Source organism: Lepidochelys olivacea, assembly GCF_965140295.1.
Source record: "Lepidochelys olivacea isolate rLepOli2 genome assembly, chromosome: 2".
Lineage (NCBI taxonomy): Eukaryota > Metazoa > Chordata > Testudines > Cheloniidae > Lepidochelys > Lepidochelys olivacea.
Genome location: NC_140412.1, coordinates 206601557 through 206628523, shown reverse-complemented (window position 1 = coordinate 206628523; position 26967 = coordinate 206601557). Strand labels below are relative to the sequence as shown.

Genomic DNA, 26967 nt, shown 5'->3' with positions numbered 1-26967 from the left:
GCTTCAAGCTCCTAGAGCCAGTCACTGAATCACTGTACGGTTAAGTTTGTGTTTCTCCTCCCCCCGCCCCATTTTCCCAGTTTTCTGTACCTTTACCCTTGATACACTTACTTTTGTTTGCACCATATTACCTTGTCTTTTCTTCATTTTTATTACATCACACAGGGAGGGAGGAACAGACAGCTTATTGTAAGCTAAATCCACCAGTGACAGATATGGAAGGGAGTCAAGTCTGCCCTTCTGAGAAAAGGGGCTTTCCTTTTATCTCCCCTCTACCATTTCTAAGTCTTCCTTTCTGAAGCGTTGCCTTATTCCCCTTGAGGTAACACCATGTGCCAGCAAACCATCTTTTCCTCAGACATCCTTTGCTGCCCTCTCCTCTTCTGGCTATTTGGCTAGCTCTCCAAGCCCAGCCTTTCAAAAATCACTATAGCCTGGACCCTGGCTTTGTGGGCCTGTTGTTATCCTCTTCAAGAGGGTGGGATGAGATTACATGCTCTCTTCCTCCTGCCTTTCCCTAGACTGGGTTACCAGAGGCCCTGTGAGAGGCTAGGAGCATCTTTTTCTCTCCCTTTTGCAGGAGTGGGACTCAGCAGCAGCTTCCATAGGACTGGGGGCATTTGCTTACTTCTCCACCCTTTGTCTAATACAGCTGGAAGCACTGCTGTGATTGGCATTCCCTTAAACTCAGACCCAAACAAGCAGAACACTGATTCATGACCTCTACCAGCAGGCCCCTCAGCGTGGGCTGCAAATACAGTACTGGCAACAGTGCTCTCACTTTCTGCACGCATCAAGCCTCCACAAGGCAGCTGTGAAGAAAGCCACGAAATTAACCCAACACAGTAAATTCAGCAGCCGACATACTGCATTCATGAAATAATGAATCTGTACACAAGACAAACAAGTTAACATCCTCCATGGGCACAAATGCAAAAATATTGTCACATAGATATTTTTCTTGCTGAGCAGTAGTGTGCAAAATTAACATGAAAATAGAGAAACAAGTGTTCCCATTGTATTATTTACTGATCATTTGCTTTTCCTTCTCACCCTCTTTTTCCATTGCCTGGCAGGCTGCTCTTTGTCATGAGAATCAAGACAAAGATGCTATTAAGAGACATACAAACCTAGAAAGATACCTGGGGGGTTTCCTCACAGTTAGCTCTCCTTTGATTGCTGGATTCTTCTGAAGTTAATTACATTGACTCAACATGTTTCTGCTAGAAATGTTGCTCTGCTTTACTGTTTCCCATGGCCTCATGAAGGATGTGTGATTGCCAAGTGTTTTTCCATTTTGTTTCATCCAATACAAAAGGATCACCTCAAGTATCCTTTTGTTATTATCTCTAGCTCTGAGCTCTGTATACAATAGGCAGCAACTCCAAGAAGGATGCATGTTGCTAAATTACTGAAATGTTAGTTCACAGGGATGCAAGCAGATGTTTCCTTTTGGTAGCCTCATTTTCCATGTGATAATCCAAGATATATACTAGACCTAGCTGAATCAGATTAATGTTCCAGAGACTAATTAATTTCACAGTGTGTCACAGATAATGAAAGCATATCCTCTCATTTACAGGAAAGAAACCAATAACCGGTCTGTTTAAATCTGCTCTTTTTTTTTTTTTAAAGTAGACTATCATTCCTTCCTAACACACAGTAATTACTCTGTAAATAAAGCAGGGAATTAGAAAGAATGGGCCAGACTCAGTCTTGATATAATTCCATTGAAATTAGCAAAAGTTGGTTTGCTTTTGAAGTCAATAGTGCTACCCCAGGGATGAATTTAGCCTAATGTTATGTTGATTAACTAAATTACTAAAAGTAACCATTTAATTTGGCATATAAACAGTTACATCATGTTTTTATGTCTATTCCACTCCTCCAGTCTAATTTGTTTGATAATATAAACAGTCTCAACTACACTACAGCTGCCAGTTCTCCAAAACAGTCTTTTACTCAGTGATATATTGCCCACCATTTAAAATTACTTAAACTTATAAAGTCGTCTTTGAGTAGTTTGGGAGTTCCCTTCCTGAGGAAAATACATGTAATTTGGTCTATTTCAGATTAAAATATTTGCTTCTTGGAAGTACATCTTTATAAATCAAGGACAAAATCATCCATGGAAGAGATGTGTTAGCACTATCCAGAGAAGATCCCCTCTGCTCTGTTCTTGTCTTTAGTTCACAATTTCAAATTTGGTGACAATCTATACCTCCAGACCAGTGGCACCACTATGGGCACCCACATGACCCCACAATATGCCAACATTTTTATGGCTGACCTGGAATAATGCTTCCTCAGCTCTTGTCCACTCACACCCCTTCTCTACCTACATTACATTGATGACATCTTCATCATCTGGACCCATAGGAAGGAAACCCTGGAAGAATTCCACCACAATTTCAACAGCTTCCACCCCACCATCAACCTCAGCCTGGACCAACCTACAAGGGAAGTCCACTTCCTAGACACCATGGTGCAAATTAGTGACTGTAACGTTAACATCACCCTATACCAAAAACCCACTGACCGCTATGCCTACCTTCATGCCTCCAGCTTCCATCCCGGACACTCCACACGATCCATTGTCTACAGCCAAGCACTGAGGTACAACCGCATTTGGTCCAACCCCTTAGACAGACACCAACATCTACAAGATCTTCACCAAGCATTCTCAAAACTCTGATGCCCACACAAGGAAATAAGGAAACAAATCAACAGAGCCAGATGTGTACCCAGAAGCCTCCTGTTGCAAGACAAGCCCAAGAAAGAAACCAACAGAACTCCACTGGCCATCACATACAGTCCTCAGCTAAAACCTCTCCAACGCATCATCCGTGATCTACAACTCATCCTGGACAACAGTCCTTCACTTTCACTGGCCTTGGGAGGCAGGCCTGTCCTCGCCCACAGACAACCTGAAGCATATTCTCACCAGCAACTACACACTGCACCATAGTGTAACTAACTCAGGAACCAATCCATGCAACAAACCGCGATGCCAACTCTGCCCACATATCAACACCATCACAGGACCTAACCAGATCAGCCACACCATCACCGGTTCATTCACCTGCATGTCCACCAATGTAATATACGCCATCATGTGCCAGCAATGCCCCCCTGCTATATACATCGGACAAACTGGACAGTTCCTACATAAAAGGATAAATGGACACAAATCAGATCTTAGGAATGGCAATATACAAAAACCTGTAGGAGAATACTTCAACCTCGCTGGACACACAATAGCAGATTTAAAGGTAGCCATCCTTCAGCAAAAAAAGTTACAACCAGACTTCAAAAAGAAACTGCTGAGCTTCAGGTCATTTGCAAATTTGACACTATCAAAGTGTCTATTAAACAAAGACTGTGAATGGCTAGCCAAAGTACAAAAGCAGTTCCTCCTCCCTTGGTGTTCACACTTCAACTGCTAGAAGACGGCCTCATCCTCCCTGATTGAACTAGCCTCGTTACCCCTAGCCTGATTCTTGCTTGCATATTTATACCTGCCTCTGGAAACTTCCACTACATGCATCCGACGAAGTGGGTATTCCCCCATGAAAGCTTGTGCTCCAATACGTCTGTTAGTCTATAAGGTGCCACAGGACTCTTTGCCACTTTTACAGATCCAGACTAACACGGCCACCCCTCTGATGCTCCACATACTGAGTTTCCTTTTAGCAGTTAACAGAGAAGATATAAATTGTGTGGTTTTGACCATGTTGTGTCAAAATTGTACATTGTAATTGCCTCCAAAGGTCATTTTAAGACCGAGACAGCATTTTCCTAAAGAAAGGCATAATACTCTAACTGTACAGGTATAAGTGTTTAAAAGCTGAATGTGGTAGAAAAGTAGGGAGAATGGTAGGGAACAAAAGTGGGATTGGGGTGCAGGGGAACATGGGGCAATCCTAGGTGTGCATAAAGGAGTGGGATATTGCAAGGAGGAGAAATGGAGCACTCTGGGAGAAGGAATGCAGCCCTGCAGGGGAGCAGGAAGGGAAACAGCTGAATGCAATGGTAGACATCAGGTCTCCGTGATAGGATGTAATGGATTTTGAACTGCTCTGTAATAGTTTATGAATAATGTACATTGGCCTGGTAATTTGGATTTTTACTGTATGAATATATTAGCTTAGCTCCATGTGGGGCTGACTGAAAAATAGGCAGGAAAAGAAGGACTTAAGATAGATACCTCTCAGCAAACACTAGTTGTTAAAGGACAGTGCCAGAATGATTAGCTTTAGCTCTGATTTTGTCTCCATCTCCAGACAATCTAGTTTTGACATGGGCAGGAAAAGGCCCACAAACACAGAACAAAAGAACTTTGGTAGGAGTTGCTAGTTTTGGGGAACCAGACTAGACACAGGCCCCCACTGGGGATGTCTGAATAAGTTAGGCCTGCCTAGATTACCATCAGGGGAGATGGACATGTGTAGACTGCTTGTTTTAAAATCAATTTTCCTCTTATGCTATGTTCCTACTGAGAAATAACAAATTATTTGGTATAAGAAGGCTGTTTGGTCACTAAGTACATCACTGTTCACAGAATCCTGATGGGAAGAACTACAGATGCACAAATGCAGTTGGACCTGCAGGAAGGCACGGTTGACACATAGTGCATGCCCTGGGCTACAGCGCTCTAAGTGAGGGACAATGCAAAATTTCACCCCAGGAGAGACGTCTGAGGGAGTGCACTCAGAAAGACCAGAAAGGTTTATTGAGGGGAGGGGAAAAGAGATGCAGCTAGCCCTGTACCCATTTCAGGAAAAAATTATATATATATATATAAAGTGGACAGCTATCCAGGTGAATCATTAACATTTATACACACTACTTAAAAACTAACTGGGAAATTTCCCACACAAATTTTTGTTAACTCTGAGTTTAGATTGCGAGGCTACATATTTTCTTCCCCCCTTCACCCCCTCAAAAAAAAACCAAACAAACCAAAAAATCAACAAAATAAGCAGTTAAAGTACTACTCCAGTCATTAGCCTACCCATCTCCATTCTCAGCCTGGAAAAGCCAACAAGGATCTGTAAACTTTAACCATGTGTACAGATATGTGGTCTGTATAAAAATACCAAATTTAGAACAACCATTAACAGATCATCAATTAATGTAAGCATTTCTAAACAACAGAAAACATCCTTCAGCCACTCTTTGCAATCTAAGTTTGAGATCCTGTTTTATAGATCCAGGCAACTTTACTTCAATGTTAATAAAATGGTGTGTATAAGATTATATATGGAGGATGATTCCTCACTGAAAATTCAATAACAGAAAACAATAAGAGTGGCTGTTAAGTTGAGCATTAACATATATAGGCAGCATATTACCTTATTGTGAGGAGTGACTAGTGCTTCCCACCCAGCTGGAAAGCCCCCCTCTGAACAAGCTAGAAAACTGACAGGAAGAACCTGCATGTAGTCAGCCTCCTTCATCTGAAAGATCTCAGGAAATTCAGGGGCCATAATGTTTAAACTTGGATACCTCAAGTAAGCTCATAAATCCATATTTTGCCTTCTAAATAAGGGGCCTGCTTTTCAGAGGTTCTAAGCAATTACTAATCTACTGACTTCAGGGGGTGTTTAACATAACTGACCCCTTATTTAGGTCTATATATGAAATTTTGGCTTGTCTTTTGGATGGAGATAGAGAGAAAATAAAATGGGGTGGGGAAGCCAAAGAACACCCTGGAAAACAAAACGAACAAAAATAGTAAAAATAACCGTTAAGGTCCCAACCAAGCAAAAGTGGTGCTACTTCTGTGTCATACAATCTCTTGCATGGCTTGACACAGGCTTCTATGGTGTGAAACAGTGAGAGCCTATTTATGATTAAATGAATTGGCCCCATCTAGAAGGCTGATGAACCTGTCAACTATCCCATTCCACAAACACCAACACACAATCTAGTAAAGGAGCAAGCAGGTTAAAATATGCCCTCCCGCCGCGTTTTTCCCCCCTTCATACAAGAGAAGTGGCTGGGAGTGTTTTAAACAAACAAACAAACAAAAAAGCTGGAGGTGAGATTGACAGGAGTGTTTGGAATGGGAGACATAATTTTAATCTGTTACATCAATAAGGAAAACCAAGCCATATAAATCAGCTGAGACGCATGAATGTCTCAGAGGCATTAACAAACACAAGGCTAAACACCAAATACATCCAGAGTCCAACAATTAGGTCTGTCTCATTATGAACCATCACTTTGGAATTCATTGTTATTTTCAAACTGCAAAATGTTTTAAGTATGAACAAACCATAAACAAATATTTTAACTGAATAAAACTTTCCCTGTACCACATGTATTAATATACGGATTGCCAACCTTTGACATGCGGCCGATCAGGGAAATCCGCTAGTGGGCTGGGACGGGTTGCTTACCTGCAGCTTCTGCAGGTTCGGCCGATTGCAGCACCCACTGGCCACAGTTCACCGTTCCAGGACAATGGAGGCTGCTGGAAGCGGTGGCCAGCACATCCCTCAGCCCACGCCACTTCCCGCAATCCCCATTGGCTTGGAACAGCGAACCACAGCCAGTGGGAGCTGCGATTGGCCAAACCTGTGGATGCTGCAGGTAAATAAACTGTCCCGGCCTGCCAGTGGATTTCCCTGAAGGGCCGTGTGCCAAAGGTTGCTGATCCTTGTATTAAGACATTGCCAGAGGTTTTCAATGAACCATGGGCTAGTTCAACCTGTGCTAACTCAGCAGTTTGCTTATTTGAAGTTAAAGTGGCTGGTGAGAAAAAGTAGGTGTTTTTCCAGAACTACTAGTTTCTGAAAGCTGCTGTCTCATGTGCTTAGCTGGTTGGTTCTTGTTCACATGCTCAGGGTCTAACTGATCACCATAGGTGGGACTGAGAAGGAATTTTCTCCCAGGTCTGACAGTTACCTTGGTAGGTTTTCACCTTCCTCTGCAGCATGCTGTGCGGGTCACTTGCTGGGATTACCTGAGTATGTCTCATTTACTCAATTCCCTGCCATTGCGGGGGCCCTGGGCATGGGTGCACCCTGGTCCCTCCCATTCTCTGTCTGTGGCACATAATATGTTAGTCTCCTGTGGGCTCAAATACTTTGGTCTAATTTTAGCTGTTCAGTTTCATGTGCAGGTGCTGGATGTGACAATGACCTGTGATATACAGGTAAGACTAGATGATCTGGAGTCCCTTCTGGCCTTAAATCCTATCACTCTATGACTGTTTAAACTTCCTTCTTTCTCTCTCAAATCTAAAATCTGCACCGTATTTATATTTAATTACATGACAAGTGAGACTTACTCAAATTAAGAGATACTGGCCCTGGTTCTCAATTGCACCTGGGCTCCATATGGTGCAAGAATGGAAGGGAGGCGTAACTTTGGCCTTATGCCACCTTTGTGCCTCTCCTTTAGCATAAAAACTCCTACTCTGGGAAACTCCTTGCTGGGGTGACCTGCTGCCTTTACATTCTTTTTATAAGACTGGAGTGTATAAAGGGGCCGAACAGAAATGGAGAACCACGCCCATGACAAATTATTCCTGAATAAAATTACCTGTCTGGTTTAAAATCCCAGATTTAACACGGTAATTAATTAGCAATTTGTCTGAACCTTCTTCTGTTGAGAACGCTAGCTATTGGTAACAGCAATCATCTCCTTTTTAATTAAATCAGAATAAAAGACTTTTCCTCCACCTGCTTCCAACTCTATTCCCCACTCCCACACAATGTGCAGTTTCAAGCCTGTAGATAAGTCCCTTAAATCTGCATTGATGATGAAACCCACTGCAGATGATCAACTACTGTAGTTTAGCAAGTATATAAATAAAACACAATAGCAAACTGTGACGTTATCTGATTAAAATATGACCACATCAATCATTGTTGCAACCACTGTTATATATTTGCAGCAACTTTTGTACAAATGCTGTCAAGTGAGGTGTCTATAAAAAGGTTATGATTTGCTGGTTATGATCATGCTATCTGTCTGCATGTATCATTTTTGTATGTGAAGTTATAAGTATTGGCTCTATACTTGGATTTCAAAGATTTGCTCCTGGGGTAATGCCCATGAAGTAATTAGCCAGCACATCTTGGAGGGCCTATTCAAATTGAGTGGCCCATTGAAAGAACATTTAACTGACAATGTACCATGGGAGACGTCTATCTACACTTAATGGAATGTCTTGCTGTGACTAGGTGAAATGCATGGACATGTGACTTGCCCATGTGACTCCAAACTCTATCTTGTTCCTGTGATTTTCTACAGTAAGAACAATAGGATGCCCTCTACATGGTAAAAGGTATAAAAGACCCTGGAAACACCTCCATTTTGGTCTTCAGTCCTGCTTCTTACCTCTGTTTACCTCTATAAACTGAAACTCTGAACAATGGACTGAATGACCCATCCAAGCTGTGGATGTACTCAGAGACTTGACTTAAACCAGCAGTTTATTCCATAACTGCTACAAGCCTCAACCAAGAACTTTGCCATTACTGTATGCAATTGATTCCTTTAACCAATTTTAACTCTGACCTTTCTTTTTCTCTTTTTATGAATAAACCTTTAGATTTTAGGTACTAAAGGATGGGCACAATCTTTTGGGTAAGATCTAAGTTATAGATTGACCTGGGTGTGTGGCTGGTCCTTTGGGATCAGAAGAACCTATTATTTTATGAGACCGGTTGTAAAGAACCACTCATCTCTAAATCCAGTGTTTTTGGTGGTGATATAGGAACTGGGAACTGAGGAAACTACCTTTATGTTTTCTTGTTAGCCAGTGTGGGTGAAACAGGAGTTTACTTTTGTGGCTAGTTTGGTATATCTTATAAAATAACCACCACCGGTTTTGCAGTGTGTTTGCCCTATTTCTCAGCAGTTTGTCCTGAATTTGGCCTTCTCAGTTATGACCCACTAAGGCACGGTTTCACAAACAAACCAATCAAGTGTGCTGCATCAAACAGAACATCACTAATCTGCACTCATGCAAGAGGAGGCCCAGGATGGATTGGTGAGGTCTTTGAAGTAGTTCATGTTGAGAGGAGACAGTGGCATCAGCACCACAGTTATAAACAAGGTCCAACATACACTAGAGCAAGCTTCACCTAAATTCTGCAACAGACTGGTGGAAATTCTGTGGCAGATTTATATAAATTAAAAATAGAGAGGAGAGTAATTGCATTATTCATTTAAAATATTGAATTCAGTCAGTAAAATAGCCTCTGTGTTGTTTGTTTTATGCTGTTCCTACATTTTCAACTTTCAGTAGGCTGCAGAATTTGGTATTGATAATGCCAAACTGCATTAGGAAGCTGTCAGGGTCAGAAGTAAAAGGTTTTGACAGCTGAGTAAGGTATAGGTGGGCCTTTTCAATATTTAGGGAGGACCGTAAGGCAGTGTTTGTGGGGTAAGTACATTAGCTGTATGTTTCTCCTTTCATTATCAGCAATTAAATGGTTAATGTTTGGCTTTATGTTGCCATCTTTAGGTTTCAGAGTTAACATTAACACCCTTATGATGACTGGGAAAATTCAGACATCTTAGCTACTGTTTTGGACTCTCTGCAAACTGTAACTGCATCAGTTGGTACTTGGTGCACATTTTCAAACTGATCTTTGCAAACTTGAGGCCTGATTTCTTTCTTTTTTTTTTTTAAATGAAAGCTCAGATTCTGTGGCAAGGAAAAATTTTGGCAGAAAATTCCACTGCTGTGGAATCTTCAAAGAAGTACTGATTATAAGCACCTGAGGCCTGATTTAGGACATTACTGAGTGCCCAGGGAGAGCCAGGGTGTGACCATCTACTGTAAATGACAAATTAAATTCATTTAACCACTACTTTCTTCTGCCATTTTTCATACCCATTTCACGTGAAACATTCAACACTAAAAAAAGACAGAGTCTTCTCTGAGCATGTGTGTGGTCACTGCTACATACACCACTGAAGTGGACCACAGAACTAAGTTCCAGAGAGAGCAAGCACAAAAGACCTATAGTTTATTCATCCTCATATTTTTTCCCCTTAAAAAAAATCAGGCATCACTTTGGGTCTGATCCTGTTTAGATTGGTAAAACCCACAATTACTTCAATGGAAAGAGGATCAAGCCCTTAAAGAGTAAGTGATTCATAGGACAGATGCCCTGTTTTCCTCAGCAATATTCCAAGTTCTCTCATAGGCAAAACCTTTGGGCTTTGTACTGTAATACACTTGATATATAAATCCTTGTACTGCAATATGGCATATACCATGTTATTCCTCACATAGAAACAAACAAAAAATAGGAGAAATTAATAGTTTTTTCTCCTATAATGCCTTTTCTGAGTATATTCATATAAAGGAGTAATAAAACCCTAATGGTTTCTGACTCTTCTGATGATATAGTGATATATATGCTTAGCATCAATTAGTAAGATTGTTCACACCCTTCAAACTATTTCATATTAAGCACATATGGACTTCTATTGTAGTGAATAACAATCTCTTTCTTCTAGAGGTAAATATTAACCAAGGTTAACAGTAGCTGAATTTTGATGTTCAATCAAATAAGAGATTAATAGCTATATTCTTACATCAATTTTGAATACCTTCAAAACAAATATTTGGAAACATCTCCCACTTTAGCCATGAAAAGTTCAACAGCTTTTCCGTGTAAACTAAAGGGAGTTGGACATCCAGAAAAAACTATGCAATGGTTTCACAAAACTTCTGCTGCAGACAAATCAGGATGCATGCATATCCATAGGCAATATGATTTGTTAACATTGTACCGCCTCTCAATATTACCTCCGAGGAGATAAACAGCCTTACATAATTTGTTTTCAGCCAACCAGGACAAAATATTTTCTTTCTGCATGTACAAGTAAGAAAGAATATATTGTGTAGGCACTCAGCTTCACCTTGTTCCTTACATACAACACTCCTGAATTAATGATGTCACAAAACCATCCTTGTGTCTTATTATCTAAATAAGCTACAGTGCAAAGTCTGTACTTAGATAATTCTTTTGTTTAGTATCTAAATGATTGCTCAACAATCAAAACTAAATGAACAACAGACAATAGGACAACATCTTGTGAGCTGATTAGAGATACTGAGTCAACGGGAGTTTTGTTATCAACTTCAGGGGGGCCAAGATTTCACACAATGTCTTATAATGAAATGAAGAATTAAGTGGCCATAATCAAATCTTTTAAATTTTTCTATTCTCAGATAATAAAGATTCAGAGCTATACTATATTGCTCAGAGCTATATATATTGCTCAAGACTATAGTAATTTCATTACTATAGTCTTGAGCAATGAAATTCCTCTTCACACCAGTTAGGAATAATCCGTAAAGAGAGGGCAAAAATATGGCCCTATATATACACAATACTATTTAATTGCTCCCCTCACAAATTAGTTTAACAAAACTAAACTTCCCTCTCACAGCACCTCTAAGCAGCAATATTACTAATAAAATCCTCAGCACCTGCAAAGTGACATGCCCACATGGACTCTTGCACATGAGTGGCGTACCAATGATTTTGGTGGGATTGTACAGACACAAAGGTCTACATGCCCTCTACGTGGGTGGATCTCTAAAGAATGAAGGAAGAAATAGGTGGAAGGGGAAAAAATAACTTATTTTTGCACAAACATATTCAGAAGAAAAAGATCTTACGTAAAGTAAGTAGCAGTGTTTTACGTATTTATTTGGTCCCTAAGAGCACTATAAATTGTGCTAATTATAGGACTATTGTACCTGGAAGCAATTTGATTTTATTGGAATAAAAAAGTGATAATCTTAGGGTATGTCTATACTAGAAATGTAAATCAACCTAGATTAGATCATCTTATAGCAATCACAGTTAATTACTGCAGCAACCTCACCAGAAGCGCTTCCACCAACCTAAGAAGGGCAGTGTGGGGAGCTGAGAGCCCAGTCTCTCAGCTCCACTGGCAGCTCCCGAGCCATGAAATTGACAAGGCTGCCCAGCTCCAGGCAGGGAGAAGGGTCTGAAGGTACCAGGACTTCTCAGCTGGGAGTGGCATCCGAAGCCACCGGGGCTTCTCACCCTGACTCCTAACTGGGAGCAGGTCCATTCTTCCCCTAGCTCTCAGCCAGGTGTGGGGGCAGCGGGGCTCTAGGTGCCTGGCTTTCTTATCGATTTCACAACTTCAGACATAAAATTGACAAGACAGCCAATGTAAGGGATGCAGTGGCTACACAGACAGTATCGCCCTTACCACACAGACATAAGCCTTACACCTCTCATGGAGGTGGAGTTATGATGTTGGTGTAGTAGGGCACTTACATCAGCAGGAGGAAGACTGTAGTATAGACACAGACATAATTAGGTCGACATAAACTGCTTAGGTGACCTAACTGTGTAGTACAGACCAGCCCTTAGGAACTGTTGATAAGAGTAATTTACTAACTGACAGAGTGGTTTTGTTTGTAAGCAGACCATTAGTTCTCTTTAAAATATATCTGAATTGATTAAAGTAAAAGAACCAAATATATATTACAATGGAAAAAACATGACTACTGATTTATTTCTACCCTATAAACATACTACACATAATTACCATAGTAATTGGTGTGATGCTTTATAAAAAGAATGATAACCAAGTGTACACTACTGTTACAATCACTAATGTATCATTATTGTTGCACCATTTCACTAAATCTGATGAGTATGTCATGTAAACTGTCAGTGGAAAAGTGTAATCTGCTAAATATGATAATCATGTTTACATGCATGTATTATCTTTATATCTGAAGTTATGAACATTTGCTCTGTATTTGTATCTCAGACATGTGTTGTTCCTGGATGACACCCCCCCAGACAAATTTACATTCAGACTAGCTCTCACTGGTATATAGGCCATCCATATGGTGATGGGCCATTGAAGGGAATCAGCTCTTCATGAGCCCTTCCTGAGGACATCTCAGACAGCATGGAGCCAATGGCTACCTCTATGATTCAGCAAAGCATGCAAGGACATGTGATGAGGCCATGTGATTGAAGTCTCCATCTTTTACTAGTAACTTTCCATGCACACGTAAGCCCAGACTCCATACTGGCAAGGAACTTTCCAGGCGCATGAGCTGGGATTTAACTTGCAAGCGGTGACATCACTTGCTTTGTCTTCATTCCTGCTTCTCCTCTCTGAACTGGGATTATCTAGGAAAGCTTTGAACAAAGTTACTGAATGACCCCCAACCTGCTGGGTGAACCAGAGAAACTTATGCCAACCTAGCAGACTTAACATCACTGCTATCATTCGGACCTGCAAACTCAGAAAATCAATTGTAACGTATATGATTCCTTAACCATTTAATAACTCTCCTTTTACTAATAAAACTTTTAGTTTGTATAGTTTCAGAGTGGTAGCTGTGTGTCTGTATCAGCAAAAACAATAAGGAGTCCTTGTGCCACCTTAGAGACTAACATCTATTTGGGCATGATCATGCCACAAGGACTCCTCGTTGTTTTTAGTTACTAAAGGATTAGCTACAAGCACAATTTTGGGGTAAGATCTGAGTTATATATTGACCTGCGGAAGTGACTGATTGGAAGAACTTTATATATGATTAATCTGTTTTTCAGTAACCTCTCATCATAAACTGATGTCTGCGTGGTGATAGGAGCTGGAATGCCTAAGGAGACTGTTTTTTGCTTCTTGTTAACCAGTATGGTGATACATACTGGCCTTATCTTGGTAGTGGCTGGGTGAACTCTTAACATTAGAATAATCACCAGTTTGGCATGTGTCTACCCTGAATTAGTCATTTTCAGTTCTGACCAGTTCTGACACCAGGCACTCCTCCACAACTGGTAATAAAATTGGCTTATCAATGCCTAAGGCCTATAAAATGATATCATACTGGATATTTTCACCAATTCACTCCAAAACCTACTTTATCAAGAAGTTTGTTAATGTTTTCACATACTTTAAGGCAGTTTTCTTCCAATGATTATTTATTCATACTGGACCAATCACATTCTGAAATTTTTTATAGCTTTTTTGTAAAGACAAATGACAGATTTGTTTTGATAAAAGATCTCAAGGCATAGTTATAGCAATACATTTATGATGTAATTGTCCATGAACGTAAGCAATTCAAAGACAACAGACTTTTCTTCTATAGGAATTAATGTGCATGCCTGAGAAAAATAAACATTTGAGAAAAACAAACAGCAGTAAAAAAAAATTGTGTCTAGGGACATTCTGACAAAACTATGTTATATTTATGGTACAAGAAAAATAACAAAATCTCTGCATTCAAAAGGTATGCAGAATGGGGCCTTACATTTATTCACTCAATTAAGATACATAATGAATTATAGATCACCATTTCATCTGCAGCAACTCTTCTCAAAATAGATGTCCAAACAAAGAATAAATGTTAATGTGTGTTAATGCATATTTGTTCAAGATTTGGGTGTTGTTGCTTTTTGCCAACTTTGCAGGCCACGTTTTTCAAGCAGCTCCATCTACCCCACAAACAAGACTTTTTCCACTGTGCAGACAAACCCTGAATTTTGTGTGCCGCTAGATGTTTGAACAGGTAAACTGGGTAGCTTTCCTCCTACCTGCCCCTTCACCCATTACATCTGTTGCAAACACACTGGATATATATGAAATTGTGTGGGTGAATCTATTGTAACCTAAAGTGTAAAGCTGACTTCTTATTAATCCTATTAACATGCTGATACTGACCCACTGCACCTACTTTATTTAACTTTGATCATAATCAATAATTTAAAAGGTTATGCTGATGAAACTGCAAATGACATGATTTAGGGAGATAAACCTTGGGTTTATTTATTGGGCTTTTTAGGGGGACAGGAATGAGGAGATTTATGAAGATCTCTTTAATAGTTTAAACTATGTTTCTACTCTGAAGTCACTCTACAAATGGCATTGTGGGATTCCGTGTCTATAGTGTCTCAATTTCTGTATCACACTGACCTCAGTATACAAGTAAAGGTATTATTTTCTGCCAGCCCAGCAAACTCAACCTAGGCTCCAAAAGTCAAACTCGGTTGTGGTTGTTTCCTGCAATATCAGTTTAACAGGACAAATCAGGTTCTCAGTTACATCTATACAAACCTATTCCTTTCAGACTGTGCCCTCCATGATGCATTTGCGATACCTGTTATAGTCAATGACTTTACATAGTGGTAACTGATTTCATCTGTAGTTGGAACTTTTTAAACAATTCTGATGATTTATAGGCAAGTAGGAATAACATCCAGCTTACGCTCTCTGAGTTTTGTGGGTTCCTGCAGGGCGAAGAATAGCAAAGGTCAATCAGAATTTATTTTTGTCACTAAAAGAAGCAGATACAACTCTGAATATAGATTGATAACAGATCAATTAAGTTAGAATGTTCTATTTTACATTCTCCGGTTTTAGAGAAGAACTGCAGCGGGGGAAATAAAAGGCAGATGGAAATGCTATTATTTTACTGGTGAAACAAGAACTATGTAATAACAGTCCCATAATTCAGGAACTGACATTCCTCCCCAGGTGTTAGTCCAGACCCATGGCACAAAAATGTTTACTGATCCTGAAAGAATTTGTATGGCTCTGCTAACCTGTTTCCAGCCCAAAGTTAAGAAACATTAGACTTTAAAAATCACCCGTATCATTCTGCTAACCATCTTGATTTTTTACCATGACTTCCATTATGGCTTTGACATGAACTTCCAAAATTAAAGACTGATTAATACAGATTTATATAATGCCAGAATTTTAGACGATATGAACCATTCATTAATATCTCTAGCAATTCTTTGGGACGGGCCATTATCAGAATTCAAGAACAACAAACAAAATTGAATGACAAGTATTTTAGGGTCCAATAGGATCAGCCAGTCATATAAATAAATGCCTTCTACCCCTGTGAAGCTGGGACCCATAGTTCCCCAACAGTAAAAGTATTTGTTGTTAACCCTAACAGTTCACGAGATATCAACATTCGAGATGACCCCTTGTACACTGATCTGATAATACATAATTGGCAGAGGTGCAAGATGGTCTGTACCAACCCAGGAAAACCTCTAACCAGTAAAATTATCAATACTTGCATCCTTGGCATACATAAAGTGTTTCTTTACAGATATTAAAGTATTTTGCTTTAAGCCAAAATCATCCTAGACTAACCCAACATACTATAACCAGAACAAAAGTATGGTATATTGGAAAAATATGTTGAGAAAATATGAAAGGAATGAAGTAACAGACAAGGTGCAGCCTTGGGTAATGTAAAACCAGTTATAAACTAATAAAACCAAACTGTGTATTTTATACTGTATCATTTTAAAATCAATCTGGAGACACTGCTTTTCTTTTAGCAAATGGGTTTATTGACATAACTGATCATAATTGTGTACAGCATGTATGCATCTTCTATTAGAAGAATATCCAGTGACAGAGCTAAACTAAGTGTGATATACAGTTTAATGCTATGCAATCCCCATTAATTTCTAGCAATAACAATGGTGTTGTTCACTGATAATCACTTAATCACATGGGACCCATAGCTATATAGATATTTGAAAGTAAACAAGACAAGAGTTTAAGACACTTACAAAATTAACTCAATTTAAGGACTGATCCTGCACTTCTTCAATCCAAATTTCATTCAGTCCTACATCTTAGTGATTGAAAGTGAAAATTTTCCTGCATATGGACTTCAAGATTTTGTCCCTGAAAGATGCAGCTCATGAAACTTTAGACTGAGGGTGAAATCCTAACCCCACTGAAATCAGTAGAAAAATTCCTATTGAATTCAATAGGATCAATATTCACTTTGAAATACTCTCTGCACATAACTGATAAGGGTTAAGACAAATTCTCCTAACACTCCCTCTTCACTGTATTTGGACCCTAATATTAAGAAGCCATCTCCAGGGCATAAAAGGCTCGTTCCCATTCAGTCACTGGACTCCCAACAAAGATACTAATTACTATGGTGTCTTTTGTAAATATTTGTTCATTAAAAAGCAGACACCACCACATGACTTAATTTAGGCTACCAAACAACCATCAGACCATAAACAAAAACTTTCTGGTCAGCACCAACCTAGGTCAAATGTGAACCAGTGACAGAGATCGATGCCTCCATAGATCATCAAACTCATGAGCCATTCAGTTCCTCAAGAGTTCATTTGAGGCTCTAGGTAAAATGAATAGGAGCAGAAGTAACATCAATGGTCTCAAAAACATATTGAACTCCTTCTAAAATATCTGCATATAACTGTAACCACAGTTTGGACTTTTTTTAAATTAGCCCATTTCTAGACCACACAAAAAGAACTAATGTAAACTAAACCACCACGTTTAATAGTGGCAGAAGCACATAGGGAAGTAAAACTCCCAGAAAGTAGAGAGCAGCCGATCATAAAATGACTAACACTACTCAGAAAACAAAAATGCATTCAAATAAAAGTAATATACTACTGCAAGAGATTAACTCAAGATAAAGATTTAACTTTATCATTACTCAGTTGGCTGAGCAAAACACTGAGAAACACAGAGTAACATAAAAAAATTAATGGATTTCACAGTGAAGGTACAAGTACATATAAAACTAATTTTAGTACAGTAAAACCAAGAGAATTACTTATTGGCATAAGTTTGTTTCACATTTCTGAAACATCCTCCACCTATTATTGTTAAAGAAGGAATGCATCTATGCTACTTATCAATCAATAATTCACCTTAGTATGAACTCAGGTAGCTACAAAGATGGATTATTTGAAAGTCAGTGATCCACTGACCAACCAACCATGTACCCAGACAACTAAAACACACATTAAAGTGTAGAAGTACCAAACAGTATTTAAAACACAATTTTGAAATAATTCCCTGTAAACATGTTACAAAACTTCTGTTAGTTTTCCCTAGTGGTGTCAGCAATATATTCCTGCAAGACTAAAATCAATTGCATTACTGTTTTTTATTTAAAAAGATATAAAACACACACACAAACACACAGTTGTCTTGCGTTCTATTTGAGTGAAAACACCCGCATCATTCAAACGCTCCATATTCCATACTGTTCAGATTACTTGCATGTTGCAGAATTCAGTATTGATGCTGTTCCTAAAAGTCTTATTTCAACAATATGCCTAGGAAGTGATGATGGGTTTAAAAACTCAGTGTTCAGTAAATTTCAAACATACTTCTTGTATCACATCAGCTATTTGGATTATTTGTTTGACTAGTGAAAGGTAACCTGGACCTTCTTAAACACAGTGCAAGAAGATTATCCTGAAAGATACAATACATAAACTGCTGGCTCTGACGACAGACTCCACCCCTGCTGCTATGTGCATTAGCTCAGATACTCTTCCGCTCTAGACAGCAATTATTTTAAAATGCAGAGTTACTTCCTTAGGTTAGTGATTTTTTTTAATCTTCAAGAAAGTACTAATATTTTTACGGATTTCTTTGTAATAAATGTGCCAGACCAAACCCAACCTCACATAACCCCTCCTGGTAACTGGGATGTGCCCACAAGGAGAACTCCAGCCCCCTCCTACCTGCAGAAAGGAACACTGATATTTTGAGACTGCAGTGATGGAATTACGTAACAAGCTTGGGTCCCATCGGTTAGACTCACCCACATGGAGCTCCTAGGTCTTACTCAGGGTGCCCCATCTCAACCCACTCCCACTCTGCTTGGCAACAGCCTTAAATTCCACATAGCGCCGCCCTCACTGAGGAGACAGCGGGGAGGGGGGGAACTACAACTCCCAGCCCGCCCTGCTGAACCGTGATGCCAGCATGGGGCCAGCTGGGAGTTGCAGTTTCCACGGGCCACACTGCTAGTCAGCGAATCGCTGCTGCAGCAGGTGGTCGTCCCCGCGCCGGGCACTGCTGCTGTCAGCAAAGCGCTCACAGGGGAACTCGATGAGGTCAGTCTCACTGAGGGCACAAGCCACAGCGCCACGGGGTGGGCGGTGGGACTGGAAGCCAGAAAAGTCGGCAGAGACGCCAGTGCCCATGGAGCGGAGCGGCCGGCGGGTTGAGTACATCTGCCGCACGTGCACCGGTGCTGCCTGCCGCCGCCCCTGTATTTTCCTCCGCACCAGGCGGGATACCCAGGCCGCCAGGGCCACGAAGAGCAGCAGCGCATTCACCGCCAGCAATACCAGTGTGAGGAGCTGCTGGTCTGGGCCGCCAGCTGTGCCCCCGTTGGGCAGGGTGACCAGCCCCACGCAGTGGTCTCGGGGAGCCACCGGGCAGACGCGGCCACCCAGCACCCCCTCCACACAGACCAGGTAAGGGGTGTCAGGGCGCAGCTCCCGGAGGGTGGCGGCTGGCTCGCTCCACTCCGCTAGGTAGACAAAGCGCTGGAACTTGACGGCGGCCCCAAAGCGGTCGAAGAGGAGCCTGAAGCGCACGGGCCCCAGCAGGCGGGGACTGCGGTGAGGCCGCACCCACCAGCGCACGGTCACCGAGCTAGTGCTGACCGCCTCTACTGACAGGTTGCACAGGAAGAGCTTGTTGAAGTCGCAGGGGTCAGATACCAGTGGGGCCCCAGCCGCAGAGGAGGCTAGGTGGTGCTTCCTCGCCCGCCGAGGCCATGCAGGGCCGGCCAGAGGCAGAGATGGCCTGGAGCTGCCCAGCTGGTCGGGTAGGGAGGTAGCAGGGGTGGGCTCAGCTCTCCCGCTGCCTCGGCCCAGAGCAGGCCCCTCCTGAACTCCCAGCAGGCGCATGGTGGAGGCAGAGGGCAGGGATCTGGGTCCCCCTTGGGCTGGGCTGCGGCTGCTGTTGCCCCCAAGCCCCTCAGGGGCCAGAATCAGCTGCCACTGTTGCTCCCTGGGCCGTTGCCCTGTTGCAGGTGGCGGGGAGGGAGATGGGGAGGCCCCGCTGTGGCAGTTGGTGCCATCGGGCGGCAGCAGCTGTGCGTCCTGGAGGTAGTCGAGGTACTTGCCGGCCAGGGCAGGTGGCAGGCGGCACTGCACAAAGACAGTGAGCAGCCGACCCTGTGAGTGCCGTGTGCCCAGCCACCGCTTCAGGCCCCTCAGGCGGCAGTCACAGCTCCAGGCGTTGCCGTCCAGTTCTAGGTGCTGAAGAGCCAGGCTAGAGGTGAAGAGCTCTCCTGGCAGCACAGCCAGTGCGTTGTCGCGTAGGCTGAGCTCCCGCAACTTGGGCAGGGGGCCAAAAGCGGCAGGGTGCAGGGCAGCCAGCACATTGCGGCTCAGGTCCAACGCTTCCAGGCTGCGCAGCGGCTCCAGCAAGGTGGCAGGCAGGTGACTCAGCAGGTTCCCATCCAGTCGCAGCTCCTTCAGTGCCCCCAGCCCAGCGAAAGCATCTGGCGCCAGCTGAGCTAGCCGGTTGCCGCTGAGTGAGAGCTTGGCCAGGCTGGGCAGGTGCTGAAAGAGGCCCCCACCCAGCTGCTGCAGGCTGTTGCCAGAGAGGAGCAGTGTGCTTAGCGAGCCCAGTGGCCCAAAGGTCTCTGGGTGACGCAGCGAACTCTGCTGGTTCCCAGACAGGTCAAGGAAGCGCAGTTTGGCCAGGCCAGTGAAGGCGCCACGGCTCAGCCAGCGGATGTGGTTGGACTCCAGGTGCAAGTAGAGCAGGTTGGGCAACCCTGAGAAGGTGGCTTCGCCCAGCGAGGCCAGGGCGTTGCCGTCCAGCCGCAGCTTGACCAGGCTGCCCAGGCCGGTGAAGGAGGCAGTGCTCAGACGGCCAATCTCATTAGCATTCATGTAGAGGATGCGTAGCTTGGCCAGCGGGCGGAGGGTGCCCGGCGCCAGTGCCACCAGCCGGTTGTTGCCCAGGTAGAGCTCCTCCAGCAGCGTCAGACGCTCAAAGGCCTTGGGGTGCAGCCAGCGGATGCGGTTGTACTGCAGGTCCAGGCGCTGTAGCCCCGCCAGGTGGTGGAAGTCGAAGGCAGAGATGTTGGCGATGAAGTTGCCCCCCAGGCTGTAAGTCAGGATGCCCTGGGGGTCGGCGGTTTTGGGCACCGCCCGCAGCCCCCGGTTGGTGCACAGGAGGTGCTGCTGCAGCTGGCAGTCGCATGGCTCCGGGCACATGGACTCCACGGAGGGAAGCAGCAAGAGGAGGGAGAGGCAGTCACAAACCAACCACGGCAGCAGCATCAAGCCGAGCCTGCGAGGCGTCCCCATCCCGGGAGGAGCTGCGGCGGGCTGCTTCCCCCGCCGGCTTTGTGTCTCTCCAGCATCCCACCCCCCTTCCCAGCGGCTGCTACTCGGCCCCTCCTCCGCTCTGCGGGACAAGGGACCGGCGCTACTTGTTGCACCGGCTGAGCGGGGGGGCGGTAGCTGGACTCGGGATCCCCGGGCAGCAGCCGCCGCCGCCGCAGCCCCTCTCGAGCCCGCCTCGCTGGCCGGAGGCTCCGTTGAAGCTGCTGCTGCTCCAGCCGCTCAGCCCCGCGCCGGCCGCTCTCCCGGCCCGGAGGGGTGGGGGGGGGGCCTCGGGACGGGTCCCGCGTGCAGGCGAAACTGTTTGGGTCGTCCTGGGGGACCCCCGCTCCTCTCGGCTCTGGCACGGACGGGGCGGAGTGAGGGGGGAGAGCAGGGGAAAGACCAGCGCGGAAACTTGCCGAGAAAACGGAGCGGAAACTCGGACTTCCCACACTTTGCTCCCCCTTCCCCTCCCCGGGGAGCGGGGCTGGCGGAGCGGATGCAGAGCCCGGACCTCGCCAAGGGGGGGGAGAGGGAACAAGGGCAGCAGCGAGGATAAGAGGCTAAACCAGGACGCGGCGGGGCGCGCGCCCCTTTCTTGGAGCGCCGGAGCCATGGCCCCGCCCGCGCTGCTCCTCTTCCCGCCCTCTGTCCGCCTCTTCGCCCCGCCCCCTCCCCCCAGGCTCCCACCCGCCCACCCCTCGCGCCTCTTCGGCCCCTCCCCCCCAGGCTCCCACCCGCCCGCCGCTCGCGCCTCTTCGGCCCCTCCCCCCCAGGCTCCCAACCGCCCGACCCTCGCGCCTCTTCGGCCCCTCCCCCCCAGGCTCCCACCCGCCCGCCGCTCGCGCCTCTTCGGCCCCTCCCCCCCAGGCTCCCAACCGCCCGACCCTCGCGCCTCTTCGGCCCCTCCCCCCCAGGCTCCCACCCGCCCGCCGCTCGCGCCTCTCTGCCCCCCCGCTCCCCTGCCGCTGTAGGAGCGCTAAAAGAAAAGGAGGACTTGTGGCACCTTAGAGACTAACCAGTTTATTTGAGCATAAGCTTTCCTGAGCTACAGCTCACTTCATCGGATGCATACTGTGGAAAATACAGAAGATGTTTGTTTTTATACACACAAATCATGAAAAAATGGATGTTTATCACTACAAAAGGTTTTCTCTCCCCCCACCCCACTCTCCTGTTGGGAATAGCTTATGTAAAGTGATCACTCTGTTTACAATGTGTATGATAATCAAGGTGGGCCATTTCCAGCACAAATCCAGGGTTTAACAAGAATGTCTGAGGGGGGGGGGGCCTTAGGAAAACAAGGGGAAATAGGTTACCTTGCATAATAACTTAGCCACTCCCAGTCTCTATTCAAGCCTAAGTTAATTGTATCCAATTTGCAAATGAATTCCAATTCAGCAGTCTCTTGCTGGAGTCTGGATTTGAAGTTTTTCTGTCCTAATATCGCAACTTTCATGTCTGTAATCGCGTGACCAGAGTGTCACAGATTGAAGATTGAAGATTGTCACAGAACAGATTGAAGTGTTCTCCGACTAGTTTATGAATGTTATAATTCTTGACATCTGATTTGTGTCCATTTATTCTTCTACGTAGAGACTGTCCAGTTTGACCAATGTACATGGCAGAGGGGCATTGCTGGCACATGATGGCATATATCACATTGGTGGATGTGCAGGTGAATGAGCCTCTGATAGTGTGGCTGATGTTATTAGGCCCTGTGATGGTGTCCCCTGAATAGATATGTGGGCACAGTTGGCAACGGGCTTTGTTGCAAGGATAGGTTCCTGGGTTAGTGGTTCTGTTGTGTGGTATGTGGTTGCTGGTGAGTATTCACTTCAGGATGGGGGGCTGTCTGTAGGCAAGGACTGGCCTGTCTCCCAAGATTTGTGAGAGTGTTGGGTCATCCTTCAGGATAGGTTGTAGATCCTTGATAATGCATTGGAGGGGTTTTAGTTGGGGCTGAAGGTGACGGCTAGTGGCGTTCTGTTATTTTCTTTGTTAGGCCTGTCCTGTAGTAGGTGACTTCTGGGAACTCTTCTGGCTCTATCAATCTGTTTCTTCACTTCCGCAGGTGGGTATTGTAGTTGTAAGAATGCTTGATAGAGATCTTGTAGGTGTTTGTCTCTGTCTGAGGGGTTGGAGCAAATGCGGTTGTATCGCAGAGCTTGGCTGTAGACAATGGATCATGTGGTGTGGTCAGGGTGAAAGCTGGAGGCATGTAGGTAGGAATAGCGGTCAGTAGGTTTCCAGTATAGGGTGGCGTTTATGTGACCATCGTTTATTAGCATTGTAGTGTCCAGGAAGTGGATCTCTTGTGTGGACTGTTCCAGGCTGAGGTTGATGGTGGGATGGAAATTGTTGAAATCATGGTGGAATTCCTCAAGAGCTTCTTTTCCATGGGTCCAGATGATGAAGATGTCATCAATATAGCGCAAGTAGAGTAGGGGCGTTAGGGGACGAGAGCTGAGGAAGCGTTGTTCTAAGTCAGCCATAAAATGTTGGCATACTGTGGGGCCATGCAGGTACCCATAGGAGTGCCGCTGATTTGAAGATATACATTGTCCCCAAATGTAAAATAGTTATGGGTAAGGACAAAGTCACAAAGTTCAGCCACCAGGTTAGCCGTGACATTATCGGGGATAGTGTTCTTGACGGCTTGTAGTCCATCTTTGTGTGGAATGTTGGTGTAGAAGGCTTCTACATCCATAGTGGCCAGGATGGTGTTATCAGGAAGATCACCGATGGATTGTAGTTTCCCCAGGAAGTCAGTGGTGTCTCGAAGGTAGCCAGGATTGTCTGGCTATGTAGACTCCCTCCTCAGGCCCTACGCTACCAGCACTACCAGCTACCTTTGAGACACCACTGACTTCCTGAGGAAACTACAATCCATCGGTGATCTTCCTGGCCCACCTTGATTATCATACACATTGTAAGGAGAGTGATCACTTTACATAGGCTATTACCAGCAGGAGAGTGGGGTGGGGGGAGAGAAAACCTTTTGTAGTGATAAACACCCATTTTTTCATGATTTGTGTGTATAAAAACAAACATCTTCTGTATTTTCCACACTATGCATCTGATGAAGTGAGCTGTAGCTCACGAAAGCTTATGCTCAAATAAACTGGTTAGTCTCTAAGGTGCCACAAGTACTCCTTTTCTTTTTGCGAATACAGACTAACACGGCTGTTCCTCTGAAACCTGTCATTAGGAGCGCTAAGTAAAGACATGGGCAGCAGATAAAGAGCTGTGGTTTTAATTTAAAGCGGGGAGGGGGGGTTCGGAGGAGTTGAAGTAAACTGGCCCCTTCTAGCTGTATTTAGAAACCTGCCAAAGGCACTAATCAGGGTTTAGCACAGATTAGGTCCCTATGAAACAAATGGTTATGAAAGGACTAAACCTCCCCTAGTCCAGCAGGATGGGAACCCTGAGCCTTTCTCTGCCCACCGGGAAAGTCCTCCCCTCAGAGGTGCTAAGGCACAGGGAAGTTGTCAATGCAGCGTCAGCAACACACCAGGCTCTTTAGAAGGGTAATGAGGCCCGGTCCCTGCCCCCCAAAGAGTTTACAGTCAGTAGGCAGGGAGATGGGAAGAAGGCAGTAGAAAGCCACAGCCCTGAACATCAAAGTAAGGTGCAGGGCCTGGTTAGTTCCCTAATTTTTTTTTAAGTATGTGTTGGGAGGGAAGTCAGAGGAAAGGTGGGATAGGGTGACCAGATGTCCTGATTTTATAGGGACAATCCCGATTTTGGGTCTTTTTCTTATATAGGCTTCTATTACTCCTTACGCCCTGTCCTGATTTTTCACATTTTCTGTCTGGTCACCCTAGGGTGGGAAGATTAGGGTTTGAAGGAAGACATGCATATAGAGTGACCAGATGTCCCAATTTTATAGGGACAGTTCCAGTATTTTGGGCTTTTTCCTATATTGGCACCGATTTCTCCCCAACCCATCCCGATTTTTCACATTTGCCATCTGGTCACCCTACGTGCATATTAAAGGCAGGCATGGAGAAGAGAGAGGGTACGTGGCAGCTTGGTGCTGAGAGGGAGATGCAAAGTGCATAGAATAAGACAGGAAATAGAAGTAGGAAAGGGGAGATGATTGCAGTGGAGTCAGGTGGCTGTGGAGAGCAGTATGTGGCACATTCTTCCTTCTCTGCCACCAAGAGGCAGACTTGGCAGGGGTGAGAGGTTACTTGAGAGTGTTTTGTTTGTTGTGTGTTTTCAACCAATTCATGAGAAAGAGGGGAAGGCTTGAGTGAAGATGAGGTGGCTGTTGCTTTTAACTTTGCGCAAGGTTAATGATTTTTATTTCTTCTGGCAGGAAGCCCCCGCACCCTGACCTTGCTCCCCAGCAGGAGCGCCGCACAGGTGGAGCAGGGCAAGCCCCCGCATTCCAACCCCATTACCCCAGCAGGAGCGCTGGGGAGGCTTGGGGGTGGGGGGAACACTGCAGGCGGAAGGGGTGGGGAGGGGCCCCCACTTGCTCTGGCACAGGGCCCCACAATACCATAATCCACCTCTGCATACTCCTTATCAGTCAATGATTTCGCTGTTCCAATGGAATATAACTGTTGTAGGAGATCGCAGTCGGGAGGGCAGAGATGATCTTTCAGGTAACCAGGACCAATTCTATGTAGGACTTTGAAAGTCAACATGGCAATATTGTCTAGGGTTGTCAACTCTGACTGAAACTATTCCAGAAGACTTTTTTTCCCCAACGTGATGAAATGTCATTTTTTTAAAATATCCTATTAAAATCTCCTGGATTGCTTTCAATAGTCACTGGGAGATCGATGCTGATTCTGGGAAACTCCAGGCCAGTCCTGGAGGGTTGGCAACTCTATCCATAACAATCCCATAAGTCTGCATTCAAATAGTTTCATCTGACCTGCCACACAGCATTTGGAGACCCAAAAAACTACAGGAGAAAAAAATATTCACTATCATCTGCAGTTGGCCAGAAGAAAAAGTCTCCAATCCTATTGGAGACAGATCTAGCCAAAATGATCCATAGATTTTTAATATCTAGGCTGGAATACTTCAACTCTCTTCATCAAGGAATGAAGATCCATTCCATTAAAAATCTCCAGCTTGCTCAGAATAAGCAGCCTGGCTGCCCAGCAACATAGGATGCCAAAAACATATAACCCTAATGCATTGCAGTCTGGAATGGCTCCCCATAGAAATCATGGAGTAGGAGAGTTCAGGGCACCTTTCTCTTCCTACTAGCATCACTTCAGTTACATCCAGGTTAATTTTCACTAGCTGTTCTTCTTCCACCTGCCAATCTTGGAAAGCTAAAAAGAACTGGAATCACAAGGATGAAAATAAAGGAAAAATTCAGAGAAGATATGAAACACATTTAGCCCACATGATTGATCTCAAGTACAAATCCAATCACCTGAAACTGGAACAGAAAGAATCAGGTGAAATCTCTCTGATGGAATATAATGTTCAGTATCCTCTTATATCCCTCCCTTCCTTTTCTAGCATTTTAAAACTGAATATCCAGATTTTTCCTCAAAAATCTGTTTGCAAAGGAGATTGTCACATCACGTTGCTTCAAAATGTGTGAAAATAAACATCACAAGTCAGAATAGTTGAATTCAGAACTTAGTCAACTTTTAGAAGGTACGGACTCATGTCTAGCAATCTAAGTCATCAGTCAAGCATGGTTTTAGCACACTTGAATTAATTTGGTTGAAACTTCATAATAGATACTGAAAAGCGTTTACATTTGTAGTATTATCAGTATCTCAGGATGGAAACGAGAGGTTTGTCTGCCTAAGTGAGGTGGGAGACTTGTATTCTT

The 26967-nt window shown here is 44.1% G+C and overlaps 1 protein-coding gene across 1 annotated transcript; it reads right to left on the bottom strand.

The window, feature by feature from the left end:
• Positions 1 to 16341: 16341 nt before the first annotated feature.
• TRIL (TLR4 interactor with leucine rich repeats) lies at positions 16342 to 21761 on the bottom strand. Its single transcript, XM_084620956.1, has one exon. It carries the CDS (start codon positions 21132 to 21134, stop codon positions 18825 to 18827), a length of 2310 nt encoding a protein of 769 aa, XP_084477082.1. The 5' UTR covers positions 21135 to 21761; the 3' UTR covers positions 16342 to 18824.
• Between the last annotated feature and the right edge of the window lie 5206 nt (positions 21762 to 26967).